Genomic DNA, 21,410 nt, shown 5'->3' with positions numbered 1-21,410 from the left:
AGAGCTGCTGTTGTCTTTGCTACTGTTATAATACGTAGCTGCTGCACGTGGTTCAAATTCCCTCCCTGAGTTGCTTTAGCAGGGTTGTCTCTTCTCGGAGCTGTTCTTCTGGCACCCACACTAACAGTGTTTTCTTTTACTGCCATCGGTAGCTCACAACTTCTGCAACAACTGTTAACAGTGCTGCTTTGGCTGTAGCAAGAGCAGCACCTCCAAGGCATGAATTCTTTCTCCTGGCCTTCCTAAGGTTTGCCTAGATGAAGGAAAAGAGTTGCGGTCTAATCAAGACAATTCTTTGCAACACTACTAATTCAATGTTCTAAGTAAAGTTAGCCTCTTGAGTGTGATTAGCCATAAATCCTACAGAATACAGGCATAATTGTACTTGTTTTCTTCATGGGACCGAGGAATTGATAATTCAAAATTAGCATTTGCCAGCGGAGAGCTGCAGGAAGAGCCGTGTGTGCTCCAGCAACAGGGAAATCAGTTACACTGTGAAAACAAACTCCAGCTGCTTACAGTGCCATTTTTCTTCAGGTTTCGGTCCCAAAGTCTGCCCAACAGAAAGCAGTGGTTAAGGTTCTGGATTGGAGCTCTCTGAGCCCTTCTTTAACAGTCAGCTTGCTAAAAAATGGCTGTCACCAAGCACTTCTCTTGAATTAATACCAAAAGGCAGCTCAGTTTTCTGCATTAAAAGCTTCCTTGACAGCTGCTAGGTAATTGAAGTTTGCTATGCATCTTCAAAGTCAGTGCTTCTCCAAGGATGACAGATAAGTGTGTATTTTGGTTAATTAACCCTGCTAATGACTGTAGTTTCGTTCAAAGCAAAGGACTGGCTGCTTTGCTTTTGTTCTACACGTCTTTAGAGTTTTATGTGATGTTTCTTTCCTGGATCACGAGGCATTTTATTTCCTTCTCTTCCTGTTGTCACTACTCTTCCATATTTTTTCGCTGTTGTGGTTCCTGCCCTTCATTTCTGTTTTCCAGTTTTTTGTTGTTTCTCTTCTGACTTGCCCTGTCAGCGCTATTTCCCATTCATTCTCCTTAAATCACTCATCATTCTTCGCCCATCCTCGTGGCTGGACTTGGACCATGCTCCAGAACTTTTCTGGTCTGCATTAACCCCTGGTTTTCACGTATCCGATTAATGGAAACATTTTGATTTTGCATCAAGCTCTTTGGCTTTTAAAGTGTTTTTTATCCTTTCTGTCACAAAGATTTCTGCCTGCAGTAAAAAAGGTTCCTTGCTTCTTTCCTTCATATCTGTCCTGTGACCACCCCAGGAGCTGTGAGGTCTCTGCTCAGGGGTACAGAAGTTGGGTACGTGCTTGGTTCTTGCCGTCTGACTGATGTGTAGGATTTCAAGACTGAAGCTGATGGCTCTGTCATGCTCCAGTTTTCTATATGGTAATTGGTGCCTTCCTGCTACCAGAGGTGCTGGAACCATCTGAGCCGTTGATTCCCATACTATATCCAAGGTGTATTCCTCATTCATGTGAAAAAATCTTTTTGTGGCACCATATAAAGGTGCCTTGGAGGGGGGAATTTAATGAATGGAAATAATGCTTGCCAGGAGTACTTTTTTCCTTGGTGACTGTTTCCAATCCTGTCTCAACTCACAGGTGTATGTATCAGTATAGGTGCTGCAGTGGGTTAGAGCAAGCTGCCATCCTTTCCATATGAGTTCCACTTCATCTGCTCCCAAGACACTACCTGCAGCAGCAAGTCAGTTGTACACAAAGCCTGACCTTGTAGGCTTAATTGAAGATGCTGCTCAAACTTTTCATGAGTTCTAATTGGAAGCAGCGCAGCATAGACCAGGAAGAAAAAGAAATTGAGCCTCTTGGCAGCAACGGGCAGCATTGAGAGCCACGGATCCAGAATGTGTGTCAGTGTCAGGCTGCACTGCCTTAGAGTAGTGTCCAAGGTACATGTATGATCAGACTAAAAGCTGGTTGACATTTCTTCATTCTAGTTTTGCACCTTTTGATGTTGTTCATTTAAAAGAGAGTAGAAGTTGGGCTTGTTCTTTGAAAACAGACCTGCTGCAAAGAATTCCAACGTGTTGACTCACCTACCTCTTGCACTGGGCAAATCATCTAACAAAAGTGTAAGATTAAAAATACTATTTAAAATCTATCCTGGGATTACCTGGCAATATTGAAGTTGAGCTTTAAAAAGCAACTTTAGAGTAGCAAAGGGCTTTTCTCTTACTGCCTTTGGTGCTGTGTCAAGGCTTTTTCATCTCAATGTTATATTTTAAGTTACGAAAAGTCTTGAATGTCATTAAGCTTTGGAAAAAATACATTATAAAGTGGCTGAAGCAGATGAATTTAAATTTCCATAATACCACCTCAGTGTGCAGTGCCTTTTTACCTGGGGAGTGGGGTGAAGAATCTCTGTAATTTTAAATGTTTTCCAATAACGTGGAACAGAATGGGCCCCTTCATTGTTGCATCCAGGTCCTTGCAGGTGAGGATGGCAATGTGAATGCCTAACTTAAAAGGAGCATCTCTGTTCCACTGTATGCAAGCCATGAAACACTGACAAATTAAGGAGTAGTTAATCCTTCATTCCCTAATTTGATAAATTCCAGAGTTCAGTCCGTGAAACTTCAGCTCTGCCTCCTGTTGATTATGTATTGTGTAACTAAAAGCTGCTCTTTTCTGCCAGACCTGACTGTGTGTGTGAAGCAGCTGCCTTGGAGGCCAGTCAGGGCTGTGTGCTGAGTGAGCATGCTGGCTGTGCCTCTTCCAGCAGCCTGTGCACGTGCAGGGAGAGAGGTGAGGGGCTGCAGGGAGAGAAGACACGTTTGTGCCAAGAAAAGCTGCAGATCATTGCAGCCTAATGTCCCTTAAGGACGCCAGGCTGCTGTAGCCTTTTTCATCCAGGATCTAGGTGATGCTAGGCATGTCTCTTCAGAGTGCTTTCCGTCATGTCTAGATACCTGGTGACCAAAGGGCCGAACTTAGGTTTGCAAAAACCAGGTGTTCTCCGTTGTAGCTGGGTGTAGTGGAGTTCCGCCTGGTGAGCTGAGCATGCTGAGCATGATGCAGAGGCATTGATACTGAAAACAAGATGGTAAAGCCCCAGGTCTCTTGTTGAGGAGATTTCTTCACTTTCTATTTTTGGTAGTCTGTCTCTAATACTGCTGCCTCACAGCACTAGCAGGGACGCTGCAAGCCAACAGGGGCAGGCTGGAGGCAGGAGAATCCAGAAGGAGCAACTGGAGGGAAAGTCTTGCTTGACCCTGCTGTCTGTGGGGTCAGCGAGTGCCGTCTGGCTCACACCTGGGAGGGTGGCATGTACGTACTGCGGGTGCAATGGCTGGAAAGTTTAGCTGCCAAATCCTCTTTTTTTCAGTGAGAACGTCTGAGCTGCTTTTAAGGGGCTTTCAACTCAGGGAGGCACACACAAGAGATTCTAGGGACAGTAAATGACATGCTTTTGGCTGAAAGTGTGCCCTACTATTGCGTTTGCACCAAGGCGCCTCAATGGAAAGGCTGTACCAACTTGTTTAGCCTGGCAAAGTGAGGGTTTTGTGAGCCTTGTCTGAAACACTTGGTGACCTGTCCTGAACTATTCTGTTTCAGACATGCGGAAAAATTGGACATGCTTTGAGCAAATAAGTCAGTCTTGTAATAGAAGAGGTTGCGGAGCTTTGGCCAAAGGCAGCTTTGCCTAAACTGCCTGTAATTTTAAAGATACCTCTGAAGATAAAACACTGCTAAGTGAGAAGTATCATTATAATACCTGGTTCTTGCTCCATCGTCCTGAGCTAGAAGTCAAACAGTCTTGTCTGTAAGTTAGAAGTTACTTGCAGGGTTCCAGAGATTTGGGATAAACTGTGATTTGCAGATTATTCTGAAACAGAGCTTGGGACACGCATTTTAAACTGGAGTTAAACTTGCCACCACGCAAAGAGTAAATCCATTGGAGCTTGAAAGGAAACCTGGGTGGCTAGAGCAAGTGAAGTACTCTGGCACTTCACAAAACTCTTACTATGGTACTCTTGCCTGTCATAATGTTTGATATTTCTTTTTTTTTTCTGCAAATGAGTGACTACAAGTAATACAGACTTGCTCAGTGATAAGGCGTTCTCCCATGTCGGATCACACTTCTGTAACGTTGCTGTTGCCATAAAGCTGCTTGTTGGAATACTGTACCTTCTTCCCTCGCTCTCCTCCTGGGCTCAGAGCCTTGGGCCTGAACAGAGCTAACGAATGGCTGGAAAAAGGTTGTTTTGGGGGTATTTTTTGGTCTGTTATCTGCCCCATTGCAGGAGGAGTTGCTGTGGCAGCGAGTTAGTGGAAGGAAGCCTAACTTTTGGATGGCTGCTAGAGCAGCATCTTGCCATCATGTGGCAGAACTGCTGTCTAGTCCTGTTCCATCACTAGTCTGGCAGCTTTCTTTTAATTTCCATTTCCCTGTTTTTTCCTGCTTCTGATTTTACCCTTGCATATCGTGGGTTTCCTTTGGGGTGTTTCCATGCAGCTGTAGGTGAGATTGAAGCAAAAATCCAGTTCATTGGTTTTGGGGTGTCTTTTCTTGCCTGCTAGTGAACTTGGAGCAACAGCCCTTGGAGACTGGCTGGACTGGGGCTCTCACTGCAATAATTTGGCATAAGAGGTGGTGGAGGAACTGTGAGTGCCTTCTGTGCATTGCCTCACTGCCTGCGCAGATAGAGGCACGGGGAGGATGGAAGGCCTGTTGCTGAGGGGAAATTTGCTGTTACCTGAATCCAGGGAGTACACACCAAAACTGGGCCACCTGGATTTTGTGAACCCTTTTCAATTGGGCTGTCATTTATTCTGTTTCTTATCGTTTCTGATTAATAGGAAATTATTGGGACTGATGGATGCCTGGATTTTTAAAATAGCTTTAATAGTTGCTGGTGGAGGTGGATGTTTTATACTTACCACCTTAGGTGGTGGTGAGAATGCGTTCATATTTGTTTTCCCCCATCCCTCTAAAGGTCTCAATGTCGAATGCAGAAGGGCATTTGGTTCACTTAGATGCTTTTTTCTTTGGTGCTGCTTATTTGCAAATGAGAAAACAAATTTCCTGAATACATCTGCCCTTGACAGCTTTTATATTTCTACTGGCCTGGTAAGGCTGACCTTTCAGATGTAATACACTAAGTTGTTCTACATGCACGCAAAGTGTAACTTCTCAGGCTCTTAAACAATTGAAATCACCGCCATAAACTTGCTGTTAAAGCCGGTAACAATTTGTGCAAGCATTTATGAACTGAGCATCAACCTTTCTATACTCAGTAAGAATATAATTTTGGATTACATCCTGTTTAACTGCCCAAAGCCGCTATCTCCAGGAGGCAATTGCTGTCTTTTAATTGGGATTTTAACTTTTCAGTAAAAATCAAAACTTTGGTTATAAGCAAGAGACATCTTCAAATGTGCAGAGAAAACAGAGTAGCTGGTAGGAAGCTCAAAATGTGACTCCGCTGCTGCTCAGGGTCCTGTTGAATGTTTAGGTCATCCTCATGTATATCAGTTAGCTAATACCCGTGTGGGGCTTCGAAGACTTGAAGTAGAGCATAGTTGTTAGGTATGAATGCATAGATGCATACTGCTTCTGGGAGTGGTTTTCTTTTTTCTTTTTTTTTTTTTTAAAGCTCCTTCTCTGTAGACCTCCCATAGTATAACAAGCAGCATTTTCTCAAACGTGACTTTCATCTTGAGAGTTTACTGGAAATACCAGTTAACGTCTTCACTAGGGTGAAGGCAAGAGTTATTATCTCAGTGATGACAGTGCATCTGGCAGTGTACAAGACATAAATACAACAGCCCTGGTCTTTGCAAGTTTATAAAGAAGCAGACGAGTAGCACGGATAACAAAGTTGTCATGCCTTCGTGGTTTCCAGGCGTGGGCTCTTAGCATACGGAAGAGATGCTGCATGTTCCCTGCGCTTACCCTCCTGCTGTGTTTCAGCACTGAGATTCCCAATTCTGTCATTACCAAGATGGTTTGGGTTTCAGATGCTGTGAAGGCTTGAATTTGCTTTGGTCGTGTTTACAGCACGTGGCGTTCTGTTTGGATGCTGTGGCTTGGTGTGCCTTCTGCCTGTCTGTTCTTGCTCTTTGATGGTAAATAACCACCTTTACTGTGCAGAACCAGTCAGAGGAGCGTAGCAGAGTCACAGGGTGGGTCAGGAAAAGGTTAAGTAGCAGAGAGCTGCCTAGCGTTAATAACTTTTATTTAGCAAAGGATTGCTGGATGTGTTTAAAGGAGTTACCAGACTCTTGTATTTTTAGCATTTCTGCTCTAAGGGTCTTAAAAATAACAGGTAAAAATCTGGTCATTGATGCCACGTTTTTGTTGCACCAGCAGTAAATGTGCTTTGCAGGGAGGGTGTAGCTAGGAGCAGCTGAAGTAAAACATGATACGTATTAAGATGAAGTCCTGTTGATTTGTGACTCCACAGCTTTTCTTTAGCCCTAAATATGCTTCTGTAAGCCTTGGGTTTGTCTTTACCTTTTCATTTCTGTCTGACGGCTGCCCAGGCTTGCTTAGTACAGGCCTTTGAGTTTGGAGGAGATGACTCGTACTGAAAAGGTTAATTCAGTCCCCTGGAAAGGTGCTGCCTTGAGAGGAGCTAGTGCCTCTGTTGAACTGTTCCACTGGTACAACCAGAGGACTTTGGTGGTGCTTTTATCCGAGCATTGGCCGCCTCGGTGCTGGAAAACCTGTCAAGACATCTTTCTCAGCTTGGGCACTTCTGGGACAGCCAAGCACTGTTGGTTATTGCTGGGAGGGGGGTGTGGCAAGGAAAGAGTTGCTGTCGTTGTTTATAGTGGTAGGGACATGCTGCAGCAGGAGACCACAGCTGAAGGGTGAGAGTTTTTAATCACCAAGAGCTTTTGTCTAGATGTGAACCAGTAATCTCCCTAGTAAGAGACAGCTCAACCGGTTCCTTGGGTCAGACAGTTCTTCTATAATTTGTCTTTTGTTTTCTGGAGTAAAATAAATAGATGTGTGGGTTGGGGTTTTTTCCTACTTTACATCTTTTCCCTTTCTGTTGCATTTATTATGCTTATTCTAAAGCAGACGTCTCATTTTTAACATATTCATGTCAAGCACATGTTCATACTGAGCTTCTAACAAAATTGCACGATGCAGACAGTTATGAAGTTGATCTGCTTCTTTGAAGGAATTTTGAATCTTTACTGTATAAAGCAAGTGGAAATTAGATGGCAGTACATGCACTGTCTAAATCAAACCTGATTAAAAATCCGAGAGTTTTCATGAATGCATACTGCCCTTGCTTTCACATCTATCCCGGGTGCAGTGTAAAAACCCCTGTAAAGATATAGGCTGTTTTTCCAGCATCACCGTAAGTTGTGCTTCTGTGCCTCTTCTGGAGTCTGTGCAATCTGTGGTGTCGTGTGCTTATAGTTACAAAATACACCTGACAGTCTGGCCCTGTGTTCTGAAGCTTACTTGCTTGTTCACAGAGGAAACACCACTGCCAGTTGTGCCTGGGGTGAGGGCTGCCTGGGAATCTCTGATGGTGATTTGGTGGGAGTGTTTGTGCAGCCTCACCTATTAGAGCTGGTAGATGAAATTTCAGCCTTGAGCTCCGTTGCTGTATGTGAAGGGTAGCACACTCTAGTCTGGGATAATGCTGGCATCAGTTTTTTATGCAGTTTAAACCCTGTATTTCTGTCTTGAAGGTACTATAATAAACCATGTTCATGAGTTCAAGCAACCTTTTCTTCTTTAGGGGGTAAAATAAAAGAATACAAATTCTTCAGGGTGAGCCTTTCTTGATTTCGCACCTTGTTCCCCCTAACAAGTGTTGTTTTCTACCCTCCGCAGACTATTGGGTACTGATGGATGTTTCCGACAGCCCTGAGCGAAACCCCTGCTCTCCTGATGAAGAGGACCAGCAGCTTTCTGATGATGAAGTCCTGAAGGAGAGCTGTTCAGAACGGGGACTTGATGGAGAGGGTGGACAAGGCAGTGTCCTGGGAGAGGAGGAGGATGCAGCCAGGGGACTGGGTCATGGTGAAGAGGAGAACCACTCGGATGAAGAAGACCGCTTAAGTGAAACCAAGTCTCAGGAGTCTGACAACAACGAGCAGACTGGGGAGCTGAAGAGCCCTCCACCTGGCAAAGGAGAGGAGGAAGACCGGACAAATGACCTAGGTGATGAAGCATCCTCTGTCACCCGTGAACTAGATGAGCACGAGTTGGACTATGATGAGGAAGTTCCTGAGGAACCAAGTGCTGCTGCTGCAGAGGAGGATGGTGAGAAAGCTGCTGGTGAGGATGATGAAGAAGAGGAGAAAGGAGATGATGCCCCTGAAGATGAGAAAAAATCCAGCAGCAAAAGTGATGATGAAAAGGATGGCCAGGATCCCCTCAAGGAGAAGAAGAAAGAAGAAGATGATGGAGAAATTGACGATGGAGAAATTGATGTAAGTAGGAGCTGGTCTGAGGTGGGCAGAGCCCTGCAGGGAGAGACCTGTCTTTGTGTTTCAGAACTGTTTGGCTCTTAAGCTGCCATGCTTTCCTTCTTCTTTGACATGAATATCTGTTAGTTGTGTCGCTAGTGTGCAAACAACACTTTCTTTGGAGGTAAGACCATACTGTGTACCAAGTCCTAAACTCAGTGGCTGGGACATTCAGCACCACATACTGTAGAAAAGCTTTGTGCTGAATATTGTCAAAGCTGTCACAAATAAGCTTTGTTCCCATTGAATATGGAGGGGTTCCAGTGCTTTAAGAAACTATTCTGCCTCAGCTCTCCAGAGGACTTTTGAATGATGCCGACAGCAGATTACTTAGCCGTGGATTAGGTGTTCATAAGCTGTCTCATCAGCTCAGGTTGAGAGGCTGGTGCTGTGGAGTGGCTGCCATGCTTGAGGCATCAGCTGTGTGCAGGAAGCCTGTGGCCCTGAGCTATTTGGTGGGCTCTAGCAGCATCTGGGTGCATGGAAGAGGAATGAAAGGTGCCGGGCTTTCTGGAAGCTTGGTTTTCTAACCAGGCAACCTCTGTGCATGGTTTGGGTAATGTGTTCAAGAAGGCACAGTCCCAGTAGCTACTGTTTCACAGGTCAGGAGAAGTGCAGCTATTTAGAAAAGTTGAAAACTGGGTTTAATTGTGTTCATTATTAGGGCAAATAGCACTCTTTATTCATGTTTGCCTTCAGATAGGAAGCACTGCAGTGCAGCAGTTGTATTTAATACAACTAGTTTTCCTCTTGCAGGCAGAAGAAGACAGGGCAAAGCGATTCTAGGGGTAGGAACCCTCCTGTTCCTGGTCTGGTGGACACCTTACTTGAATCTGAATAGTGGGAGTGCAAAAAGCAGTGCAAAGAGAAGTTGCCGGACCACAGCTCTCAGCTGGCTCTGCTCCTGGCTGTTGGTGCCCAAAGTGCTCCTGCACGGCTAGACTAGGTTGGGGCAGTGTTGTGAGAATGTCCTGGTGACCAGGCAAGGAAGCAATGGACTGTGGATGGGGTCACTGGTGGGGCTTCTCAGTTAAGGAAGGGAGGGCTTGGACCTGGGAGGCGGTGTTGCTTTCCAGTCCCCGTTGCTGTGTAGCTGACCTGGCCGCATGCTTGGGAGGCTGGCGGAGCCTCACTGGAGACACCATCCTCCCTTTTTATGGTTGTATATGGTGTATTTCTTGCTCTAATGGTGTTTTGACAAGTTCTGTTGCTTAAAAAAGGTGATGTAATTTTTCTTTATCGTGCCCATTCTGGCAGGTGATTTTGTTAAACACAGTCTTCCAAAAGTTTTGTCTATTTCTGATTCAGTTAGAAGGAATTTAGCATGTTGCAGGAGAGTCCAGGCGGGGGGGGGGGGGGAAATTCCTGGAGTCCTGACTTCATGCCTGCTTCTTGATTAAAATATGAATGCTTTCCTTTAGAGTCTAAGGCATTCTTGGGAGCGCTCTCCTTACAAAGCACAAGATGAATCTGTACTCTGGTTTTCATACATTAACTCATAACAGGGTTCCCAGCTGCCTGATTCCAAGGAGACCTCACAGAAATAAATACTTTCCCTTTTGTTCAAGTACAGCATTTGCAAAGACTTCACACAGTTCTTTTGAAAGAAGCGGAGTTGAGCTGGTTATACCATTCACGCGTCATTGAATGCCATCCCCAGCTTTGGGGGAAACTGTTAAATCTCTGCATTTTATTCTGCTTTCAGAGTTCTGTCTTGGAGGGAGGGGAATATTAATGCAAATTTTAATTTGAATATATATGTAGTCTTCTAAATCCGTTCTCGTTCAGGAGAGCTCTCTTTGCATTGCCCTCACAGGGATGCAGCAGAAGCTGTTAACCCATCTCTCTGTAGATCCTTTGTTTGTCAACAGTCAAGTGATGGTTTTTTCCTCCTTTCCAGCTGCTGAATTGATCAGGGTACATACCTTTCCTAATCTTTTCCATGTAGACAGCTGCTGTGGCTGCCACAGGGTTGCTGCGATCACCATGCAGCGGGAAAGCCTCCAGCAGATGCTCCCTCTTCAGATGTTTCATATGCTGAAAACCTCTGTGACTGTGAAATGGAAGCAGACGGAGGGAAGGTGTGGTGGGTTGACCTTGGCTGGATGCCAGATGCCCACCAAGCTGCTCGATCGCTCCCCTCCTCAGCGGAGTAGGGTGGTGGGGGGGAGAAAATAAGATAGGGGGGGAAAAATGGGGGTCAAGATAAAGGCAGTTTAATGAAGCAGTAGCAAAGGCCACATGTGCAGCAGTGAAGGAAAACAAAAGATGAGTTTTTCTCTGCTTCCCATCAGCAGACGGTGTTTGACCACTTCCCGGGAAGCAGGGCTTCGGTACGCGTAGCAGTTGTTCCGGAAGATAAATGTCATAAATAACAAATGCCTCCCCCCTCCCCACCCCCACCCCCCTTCCTTCTTTCTTTTAGCTTTTACATCTGAGCCGACATCGTATGGTATAGAATATGCCTTTGGTCAGTTTGGGTCAGCTGTCCTGGCTGTGCCCCTTCCCAAACCTTGCCCATCCCCAGCCTGCTGGCGAGGGGGAGGTTGGAGAGCCAACCTTGACGTGCGAGCTCAGCAGCAGCCAAAACACGGGTGTGTTATCACCACCTTTGGAGCTACCAGTACAAGCACAGCGCTACATGGGCTGCTTTGGGGCTCAGCCAGACATAGTACAGAAGGCCAGGCTGCCTTTTAGGATAAATAACTGATTTCTTTGCCAGATGCCTCTGACAGCTCTCTAGTTGTGGCTGCCTTTGCCTTCTGCATCACCACCTCCTTTTAGCTCCTTCTGACTTTTCAGGTGCAGCCTAATAAAGCTGGAAGGAAGGCCCTGGAGAACAAAGGCAAAGGCTGATACTTTAAAGTTTCAACAACTTTCTTTTGGAGGCGTTTCATGACTGATTTCATGCTCATCCCCTGTGGTTCTTAATCTTTAAAGCAACCTCCATCTCCCAGATTTTTTTCCTGGGGCTGCTGTGCCTGGGGATGATGCAGAGTTTTGTTTGAGCCGATCCACAACTCCTGTGTGGAGCTGAGGAGTGGAAGGAAAGGTGTCAAGTTGTTGCCAGAGAGGACTGGAAGAAATAGACGTATGGCTTTTTTCCTGAAAAACTTGTATGTGAGATTGTTGCTCACCATAGTGGGAAAGCATTTTATGATTAGCTATTGTAATAGCAGTCATCCTTCAGAACTTGTTGTACAGATAGAAGAGTCATGTCTGTGCTGGGTTATTGCATTAATGCAGGAATACCGCTGTGTATTTTGAAACAGTGAGCAGAAGGAATTGGCTTGAGCTGAACAGGGATGACATGAATGCTGAGCAGGGGACGGTCCAGTTTAAAGGCTCTGGAGGGTTGTAGTATTACCCCACGCCAGCAGAGCCGTGGTGGCTGTCGGCGTGCTTGCTGTTAGCCTGCAGGAAGGACAGGTAATGCAATTTAGCTCATTTGCCTCGAAAGAGCATGAAGCTGCCTCTAGCTGCCTTGCACGTGATGTTGGCTAAGTGCACAGCCAGCCTCATTCAACTGAGGTATAAGATCTTAATCCACTGTACTGTTGATTTTTAGCCTTTAAGTGTATATAAGGTAAAATGATGCAGCCTGAAACTTTGGTCTGTGGCATCAAGACATCCGTAACACCTGAAGGTTTTGCAGTCACCTTTGAAACACTGAAGCTGATGATCTTCCTGTTTGTAGCAGCACATTGTGAAGATGCTGTTGGGTATTTATGGTAACTTTGTATTGTTTCTCTCTTGTGTTTTGCTCCAGGGTGTGTTTTCAGTGACTGATATTTGACCATATTGTGAAATGTCAGGTCGCTGCAGAAAATGCACCACGTGAAATGTCAGCTTGTCTATCTGTTCCAGGACGATGACTTAGAAGAAGGAGAAGTTAAAGACCCCAGTGACAGAAAAGTGAGGCCACGTCCCACCTGCCGATTCTTCATGAAAGGTAATGACATGCTGTAACAGTGGGAGAAAACCAAAGATGCTGTAATTTTTGTCGTTTGATCTTTGTACCCGTTAAGCTGCTGTCTACATGATAAACTCTGCCCCAGGTGTCCTCAGTATTACCTTTCTGTTCCTTGGTGGCCGGGTGCTGAATTTACATAGAGCCAATATGCAAAAATGGCTTTGCCTGAAGTTTGGTGAGCCCAGTGGAAGCAACTAAAGGAAAACTTGCTAGTGTTTTTTAAACAGCATGAAATAAAACTGCTTGGACTGATTTAACAATCAACTACTGGTTAGAGGTTATTTTGTGGAAACCAAAAATGGCAAATGCTTGTTAGTCCTTATCAAGCTCACGCCTTGCCAAAATCTAGTTGTTTCTTGCAATCCTATATCCATCTTGCTTCCTCGCTTATTAAACTTCATTCACTGAATTTTTAAAATTGAAAATAGGGCTAGAAATGCAGTTTCTTTGTAAGAAATACTGATGTGCCAGTATGTTGACACCCACTGAGCTGCTGCAGCCCCTGCAAGTGCATCTGTTGACCAGGCTCCTGTGTTGCCTGTGTAGTGGTGTCAGGTTTGGCAACTCAGGTGTAACTGTTTTCACAAGCAACCCCAAAACCCCAGCAGGATGGCGTGCTTGAGGGATGATGCTGGACCTGACAGGGCGAGATGTGCCAGTGGCCGGTACTTCCACTGGGCTGAGGAAATGGTCAACTGGAATAAAAAAAATAATCCTCATGTAAATAGAAGCTTTTTCCTCAAGCCAGAAGATTGCTGTGCACTGTATCAGAGACCACATTTCTGAAATACGATTGGGATTGTCAGCCTCAGTTGGAACAAATTGGGGTAGGAAATCATAAACCGTGTTTTTTGCTGTCTCTTAATAGAAATTCCCCAAAGTTTGTGCAACTGCACAACAGCTATTTTAGGCTCTCCTGCGGTTCTTTTGGTATAGAGAGTAGGTTTTAAAAGTTTTCTTATCTAAACTGATTCTAGCTCTCTTCCACTTCCTTCAGCTTCATCTCATTTAATGTTTGCTCATTTACTTGGTTTTATTTACAATTGCCCTTGAAAGAATTTATGAAAATCTGAAATTAAAAGAAGGGTGGAGAACAGGGTGTAGTCTTTTATTCCTTGCGTCAGTGGCACATGCAACGTAGGGAACTGCTTAGGGGGTTTCCGGAGACGTGACCATCAGATACCACATACTTGGCTTCCTGCATGTCTTCCGGTATCAAATTTTCTGCCTATGCTGAGACACGAATGTGTTGGTGATGATGGTGGAACAGGGAAGTTCCTCAGCAAGGAGAGGTGTTTGTTCCTGAATCCTTAGTGTGACATACGCCTCCGTGCAGCATGGAAGTATTTGCCCGAGTCAAAGTTCAGACTGCAGAATCTCCTGCCGCAATTGTTTTTCATTGACTTTGCGTCGGTTCAGATAACGATGACACTCACCCCTGCTCACCCCTTAAAGGCTTTATTGCCACCAGGCAGATCAGATGCTGCTCACGTGCGACCTTGGAGACATTCAGATTTTTGTCCTTGATGTGTCGAAGGGGAGCACTCACGTGGCTGTGGCTGTCCAGTAGCATGAGTGACGAGCTTGCAGAGCCTTCCAGTGAAGTAGCTTGATGTGTAGCCACCTTGATGTATGTAGCAGAGCCCCTTATTGTCAGGGCAATCGTTCCCCTTGACACCTCGGTAGGAATAGTAAGTGTTTGTGTAGGTGTCTGGCAGCCCCTACACGTGGTGCTCAAGCACCGAGAAAGGATGCGCCGCTCCCTGAGCTGCTGTGCAAAGGGATTTCTGCTCGTGTTATGCTTTTACAGTACAAAAGCATCCAGTGTTACCTCTGACTTAGAACACCGGCTCATGATTAATCTGGGACTGATGAGGAGCATTTCCAGGGATGCAGGTGCCATGTGAATTTCTGACATGTTGCCCTGCCAGCTGAGATCAGGGATTCTTCCTTGGGCCACAGTAGTGTTAACTCCCCATTTGCCTCCAAAGTCAGTGCACTGATGCCTGAGCTAGCACAGAATTAGTGACAACTTTGATGCAGTTGTCTGCTGGGAAATCTGCAAAATATTGCCTGATGTTGAGTGGATTGCTGGAAGGAAAAAAAAAAAAAAAAGGTATTTTGTTTCTAAGGCAAGCTAAATTAAAGCTGAGAATTAGCTTTGTATCCTGTTAGAGACCCCTGAATGTTACCATTTATTTTGGGGGTGGTACCTGAAGCTAATGAGCAGCTTCAGATTTGTCTGCTGCACTCCACAGTGATGTCGTCTTTCCTGCTTTGTGCTGGCAAGCCTGCGGATTTGGCTGGAGAGAAAAGCTTTAATGTACTTCATGCCTCACCAGAGCACTGTATATTTTGGATGCACTGTGAGGTTTTCTTTGCTGTCAGGTTATATTCATTCATTGTTTTCTGTAAAAGGTAAAGTTCCTAACTTGAAATGTTTGTCATTAGTAAGACTTGAAGAGCTCATAGGCTTATTACTGCAGTTGCTTAATGGTGTGTATGCATCCATCCCTCCCTTCTCCCCTCTGTAATAAGGTTCTTGTACGTTCATCCATCTGTGACAGGATCTATTTGTTCTCTCTGGGAAGGTGGGAGGCAGGAGCATCTTTCCACATGTATGGAAACAGGTAAATCTTAACAAAGTTGTAGAGAAGAGAAGTCATGTGTCTCAAACAGCATTATTCCTTGATGGCTTTTAAATGGTTGCAGGGCTGAATAAATGCTTGCTGTAGGCATACAGGGGTCTAACAGAACTGTATCTCTGCAGGTCACTGTACTTGGGGCATGAACTGTCGATTTATTCACCCTGGCGTCAATGACAAAGGAAACTACTCCTTGATCTCCAAGCCTGAGCCCTTCTCCCCAAATGGTGCTCCTCCTATAGGCCCTCACCCATTGATGCCAGCCAACCCTTGGGTACGGATAGCTTTTCTGTGACTTTGTGGCTTCTGCATGTAGCTTTTGTCTCCTGCTCTAGAAGAAGTGAAGAATTTTTTTTGAGCTAGTACTTTAGCAAAATTCAGTACATCAACTGGATATGTGATTTATTTTTTTTTTAAAGGTGGTCTTGAGGTTGTTAGTAGAGGGGAGTAATTTCCCATGTGTCGCAGTTTATATCCTGCTGATACATCTCTGGAGTACCTGTTTGCTACTTAAAACTGACATCAAGTATCTGTCTCCTTCCCCTTCTCACCTTTCTAACAGGGAGGGCCAGTCGTTGATGAAATCTTACCTCCACCCCCTCCAGACCCTCCAACAGAAAGTGCCTGGGAGAGAGGACTCCGGCACGCTAAAGAGGTAAATGCCATCCTCAGGAACTGTGCTGATGGTCTCCAGAATCTGCTAGCCTTTTTCATCAGGAGCAGGATGTTAGAATTGCTCTTTTTGGAGCACATGGTGTCTTGCCCTTTCTAAGGAACCTTACTTTTTGCCTTTTAACCTATTAACTGTGTCGTCTTGTATATCACAGTTGTTACACAGTCAAGAGGAGCTGACATCCAGGTTTGTTTTTTTTATATTAACATGAGCTAGGGGGAATTTGTGGCCCTGAAATCAAGCCCTCCATAAAGCAAAACTTTTTAAGCTGATCCAATCTCCCTTACTTCAGTACCTGTTTCTCTAGCACATATAGGATCCATGTGTCTGATCACTGCAGAAAATGGGGTCAGCATGCGTGAAACCTTTTGTTTGCTGTCTGCTGCTGTTCTGGGCTGATGGAGTAGTGAATTACACTTTCTGTGTCAAGGAGAGTCCAGTGTCCTGCACTTTCATGAGGCTTGGGCAGAAGAAGGGTGCTTTAGATGAAGGGCAGGTTACTTCCAAGTGAAGGATTTTTATTACTGCAATTTCTCTGTGCCTCAGAAATGTTCTCCCTTTACAATGTTTTTGTTATGGCAGGTATTGAAAAAGGCAACTATGAGAAAAGAGCAGGAGCCTGACTTTGAGGAGAAGAGGTTCACTGTGACTATAGGAGAAGACGAGCGTGAATTTGACAAAGAAAACGAGTTTTTCCGTGACTGGAATTACCGCATCACCAGAGACGTCAGAGATCCAGCGTAAGATGCAGTCTTGGTTTTGCTACATGGAATAGATGGGTGGGAAATGCAGTGCTTTATGGCAGTCTTAACTTGTTCCTCCAGACTGGAGGAATGCTCACCTCAGAAAATGGAAACAGCTTCCATGAAGCAGTAGGTACACCAGTTTAAAAGCTGAGCCGCCTCCACTCACTCAGGTTCAACACAACCTTCCTTTACAGTTGTCTTTAAACCTTTCTGCCTTCAATGTCACTGGCATACTGGTCCCTCAAGGACGCTGTTAGTTGGGCATTGCTTACCTCACACCAGTGCATTCTTCCGACAGTTTTTCCTCTTGTTTTTCTTGTTCCAACCCATGTGAGTTTTAAAATGCTAAAGCTGGGGCTGCAGAATTGGAGTATGCTCAACAGCCAAGAGCTTCAGGGACGCAGTTGTACTGTCTCGAGCAGCTAGGTCTGTATGTGCCAATGCCCTGGCAAAGCAGCTGGTCTTAAACATGTTGATCAGTCCCAGGTAAACTGTTCACTAAGATGCTGGTCAGAAAGCAAACCTGTTAGCTGCCAGGGCATAGCCTAGGCCAAAACGAACACACCAAACTTAAGTGTTCAGGTGATTGGTTTTTTAAGGAGGTAACACATAAAATGTTGGGAGACCTCAGACACACTCCTGTCATGGCTGGAGAAGGTGTGAGGGTGATTCAGTCAGCTCTGGGAAACTTGCTTAGTAGTTCTTGAGCCAAGAAATGGAACGGAAAAAGACTTTGAGAGGCTTGTATTCTGCAGGAATACAGGTGAATCTCTGTTTCGTTCTTGCTCATACATCCTCTGTTCTTCCTACATGTACAGATTGCAGCAATATTTCCACTCACACAGAGAACATGTTTGTAAGGCTTAGTTCTGTCTGTTTTAGAGTAAATGAATTGCAAAAAAATACTCTGAAAAGGAGTAAGGAGTAGCTTAAGCTTTTTTCAATAGTCTGATTTGCTCTGGAGTGCAATTCCTTTCCTCATTTTAAAAAAGAAGCTATGTACTCAGTTCTTCAGCCTGAAACAGAACAGTTGCCCCATATTAATTTTTTCCTGGGTAGGAATAAGTCTGTATCTTGGTCTTCTGTTCCTCTGAGATTTTCAGTTGCACCTGGGACATATCACCAGTGCTCTGTGGGTTGACCATGCAGTACCTTTAATTTACGCTTGTATATGAAAACTAGCATCAGTGTTCTAGTTGTTTTATGCCACTCTCACTGATGCAGGAATTGCATTAGGTACAGGACTTTGTTTTTCATATAGTCAAGAAAAAAGTGTTGCATGTAGCCAGTGTTAAACAGAAGTAATAAAAAAAATTAAATTCCTGAAAATTCAAGCACTTTTATGTATAAGCAAACTGGCATTAAAATATCTTCATTGTGTGTAAAGGCAAAAGTTACGAAGCTGCTGCTGCTGTAAACTCTAGAAAATGGTGATTATTTTTTTTTTTTTCCTCACACGCACACACCTTATTGCACAGGTTGACACCTTGCAGCAAACTAACTACTGGTGGTGCAGATGGGATGTTAATAAATGCTTTCAGGACTGTCTTGTGACATATGAAGATGTCTAAATAGTTCATGAATCCCTTTTTCTTTTTTGAAAAACTATAGGGAGGTGGACATCAAAGAAAACATTAACTATGGGTAAGCAGGTCTTTGATTCCAGTACTGTTGCAACTGTAAGAAAATATTTCCTTTCCTTTCTCCATTGCACTTCTTTAAAACTTCCTAGGCCACAGACCACTGTCCTGTCAGGTGTGGTGGGCAGTTTATTAACTGAGTGAATATATTTGATTTTTTGGGTGGTACCAGTTATTTGTCTGAGGATTTAAGCACTGAATTACCTAAATGCACAGTGGTGATGCTTGTTTAAATGAACAAAAATCCACAAATGTTACAGGAAGGGAATGGGGAGATTCGGACTTGAGGGTGTGTTAAAAAGTAGTTTCCTTTTTGGTGTAGCTTGAGATTTTTTGTGTCTCCTAGAACACCTGATGTCACTGAATCCAGACTGTTGTCTGGTTGGCATCAGAAGTTTGTTGCTGAATCTGTATTCAAGAATCTCTGGTACTTTTTCGCTTGACTTACTGTTTCAGCAAAAATAGAAATCTTAAACCATTTAAAAGCACTGAAAGAAATGCAGGTAGCCACTTGACTTGAAGGGCAGCACTTGCCTCTTAGCCTCTTTTAGATTATTTGGCACTACTTAAAATGCAGAAGTGGGCCCTTTACTCCTCTTACTTGCAAGTCAGAGTCTCATTATGGACAATCTGGAATTTGGGAGCATTTGCTTTATTATCTTAGTTCTGCCACTGACTCCTCTGTGGCCCTGGAAGTTTCTTGTTTCCTGTACCCACCTCTCCATCTTTACAGTGGATCTGATATTTTCACTCCAGGTGGCTGGCAGGGATTGGATATTGTTGAGTGTATGAATTAAAACCATCAACTAATGTTAATAGAAATCCTCAATTGGAGGAAACATTGCAGATTTAAGGAGGGTGGATTTTAAATCCCTTTCCTCCCCAGAAGTAATTGCTGTTTTGCAGTTGAGCAGGGTGTGCTATGCGCTTGCCAGTTGATTTGTGTGCTGGGGGGCCAGCACCTGTTTTCCACTGGAGAATATCAGCTGCAGGTGCTGTTACCTTCATTGCATGGAATAATTCCAGGTGTAGGGGCAGGTGTTGCTGGCCTGCCCCTGAAGCTAGCTTTTCACAGTGGAAAAGCTCAGCAACAGCTTGTGTCCTGTGCTGGTGGCATTGGAATGCACCCGTCACCTCCTCCGGTGGCAGGGGAGTAGGAGACCATCATCCGTTCTACTTCTGATGTGAGGGCGCTTGAGATTAGCGGTGTGTGCATGGACAGAAAATGCAGCCCTAAATCAATGAGGCAAAACATGTTCTGTTACGTTTGCACAGCTTTGAAGTAGGTATAAAAAGCAATTGGTGTTTCTGCGTTTTTACCACATTGATTTGAAGGCTGAGTGTGGTTTGTAGCATTCTTTATTTGTGTTTATCAAGAAAGGTTTGTGCTTTTCTCTGATAAGCTTCACTAAAAAAGACTGTGGGATATGTAGAAAATAAACTACTTTGTATGGTCACCCCATTGAACGTGGTTTTTCTTGTCAGTGCACAGTGACTAAGACCTGACGTAGAATATGTAGCGTTTCTGTATGGCAACAAGGTGATATTTCCCTTTCTAACCTTCCCTGTTTTTCATTGTAGGCTTGATCCTTATACAGATCCCTATTATGACTATGAAATAGAACGGTTCTGGCGTGGTGGGCAGTATGAGAATTTCAGGGTTCAGTATACAGACCCAGATCCATACCGTAACTACAGAGTAAGTAAGGTAATACCCCTTTCCGTGCTTTTCCTTTCAACTTTGTTCCAGGTGCTTCTGGCGCTTGTCATGTTTCCAGTGCAGTAGTTGAAACGGGACTTTTCTTCAAGATGTTTAATGTTATAGTTGCATCTTGATTTCATTACTACACAGAACACACTCTCGGTGCAGGGATGGGAGGACGTTCTGTTTCAGTTCGGTAGAGGCAGCAGCATGTCTGAGATGGGAAGGTGGTTCCTCTTCACGTGCACTGGCTGCTGCTCTGCGGTCCAGGCAGTTGTGCAGTGCTTACGGCCATTCTGCAGCCATTCTTGGAAATGTTGGAGAGGGAGGGAGTTTCCAGGAACTAGCCTGACTTGTGGAATGTTTTTTCTTGTTAGTTATTGAGACAGATGGAAAAGATTAGATTTGGACAGGTGTGCTTTGTGTACAGAGGCTCCGGCATGACTGCCCACCGCTGGTGGAGGTGCACATCAGTTGATTGAATCAGGCGAGGAAAGCACCCAGCCAGTTGCTAAAGTCCTCGAGGCAGTTGGTTGGTGTTGCACAGCTGTAAGTTACAGAGCTCAGTGAAAATAAGGCTACGAACCCTTCCCCTCCGCTTCCTTTTGCCCTCGTGCAAACTGTTGAGCCTTGAGAACAGTGGCAAAAATAATAAATCCTGCTCAGTAGGGAGCTTTTCAGTGGTATTCGTCAAGTCCACCAAAAAGTGGCTTTCCTTTTGCTGAAAGACCTTGCTGCTCTGCAGAAGCAGTGCATAAACCGAAGCCTGTCCTCGCTATTGTTGAATGCACCATCAATTATTTTCATGGTGCTTGTTTGTAAAGTTAATTAACTTATTATAAGCACGATTAGCAGAGTGAATACGTGTAAACATCAATACATTTATTTAATAAGCATAATAAGCCAAACTAATCTTTGAATGTTGCTTTTGAAAATTACAGCTGTGATGAATATGATGCAGTGTTTTTGTTCTTTTCCACTTTGTGCTTGCTCAGCGAGCAGTGGTGGCCAGCAAGCTCCAGATTATTTATCTCAATACTTTGCTGCAACATGGGAGGGTGTATGTAATTGCTTATTGTCCAAGACTTTGAAACCCAGCTGCCCGCTTTGTTAGGAGATGCTACCACAGTGTCACAATGATTTCCCTCTTCTTTTTAAAGGAAAGAGAGCGAGAACGGGAAAGGGAAAGAGAGAACAGACAACGAGAAAGGGAACGTGAGAGGGAGCGAGAGCGGGAACGGGAGCGACGGCAGCGGGAACGAGAACGGGAAAGGGAACGGGAGCGTGACAAGGAGCGCCAGCGGCGGAAAGAAGAATGGGAACGCGAGCGAGAACGAGTGAAGAGAGATGAAAAAGACAGGCAGCACAGGGACCGGGACAGGGACCGGGATAGGGACCGGGACAGGGACCGTGAAAAGGAGAAAGAAAAACCAAAGCCTCGGTCCCCACTGCTACCAAGGTAGGTGTTTGCTGGAATTCGGGCTTGACATTTCAGTTGATGATGTTCTAGCTGTGGATCAAGAACCAGGCTCACGCTGATCAGAGTGGGGAAGA

General features: G+C 44.7%; 1 protein-coding gene across 8 annotated transcripts in view; it reads left to right on the top strand.

Moving 5' to 3' along the window:
* ZC3H18 (zinc finger CCCH-type containing 18) overlaps positions 1 to 21,410 on the top strand; it is a 48,785-nt gene that overhangs the window by 978 nt on the left and 26,397 nt on the right. For 5 of the 8 annotated variants that reach the window (XM_040615193.1, XM_040615187.1, XM_040615190.1 and 2 more), the window contains 8 exons: positions 7,840 to 8,441; positions 12,345 to 12,429; positions 15,221 to 15,369; positions 15,658 to 15,750; positions 16,351 to 16,508; positions 18,126 to 18,158; positions 19,736 to 19,862; positions 21,017 to 21,315. In XM_040615193.1, coding sequence (XP_040471127.1) covers positions 7,854 to 8,441; positions 12,345 to 12,429; positions 15,221 to 15,369; positions 15,658 to 15,750; positions 16,351 to 16,508; positions 18,126 to 18,158; positions 19,736 to 19,862; positions 21,017 to 21,315 — 1,532 coding nt within the window. In that variant the 5' untranslated portion in view covers positions 7,840 to 7,853. The remainder of the gene's footprint in view (positions 1 to 7,839; positions 8,442 to 12,344; positions 12,430 to 15,220; positions 15,370 to 15,657; positions 15,751 to 16,350; positions 16,509 to 18,125; positions 18,159 to 19,735; positions 19,863 to 21,016; positions 21,316 to 21,410) is intronic. The other 3 variants (XM_040615191.1, XM_040615194.1, XM_040615192.1) reach the window with 3 other exon arrangements.

This window comes from Falco naumanni, chromosome 15 (assembly GCF_017639655.2).
Source record: "Falco naumanni isolate bFalNau1 chromosome 15, bFalNau1.pat, whole genome shotgun sequence".
Taxonomy (NCBI): Eukaryota; Metazoa; Chordata; class Aves; order Falconiformes; family Falconidae; genus Falco; species Falco naumanni.
Note: the sequence above shows the minus strand (reverse complement) of the source record. Positions and strands in the feature narration are given on the sequence as shown.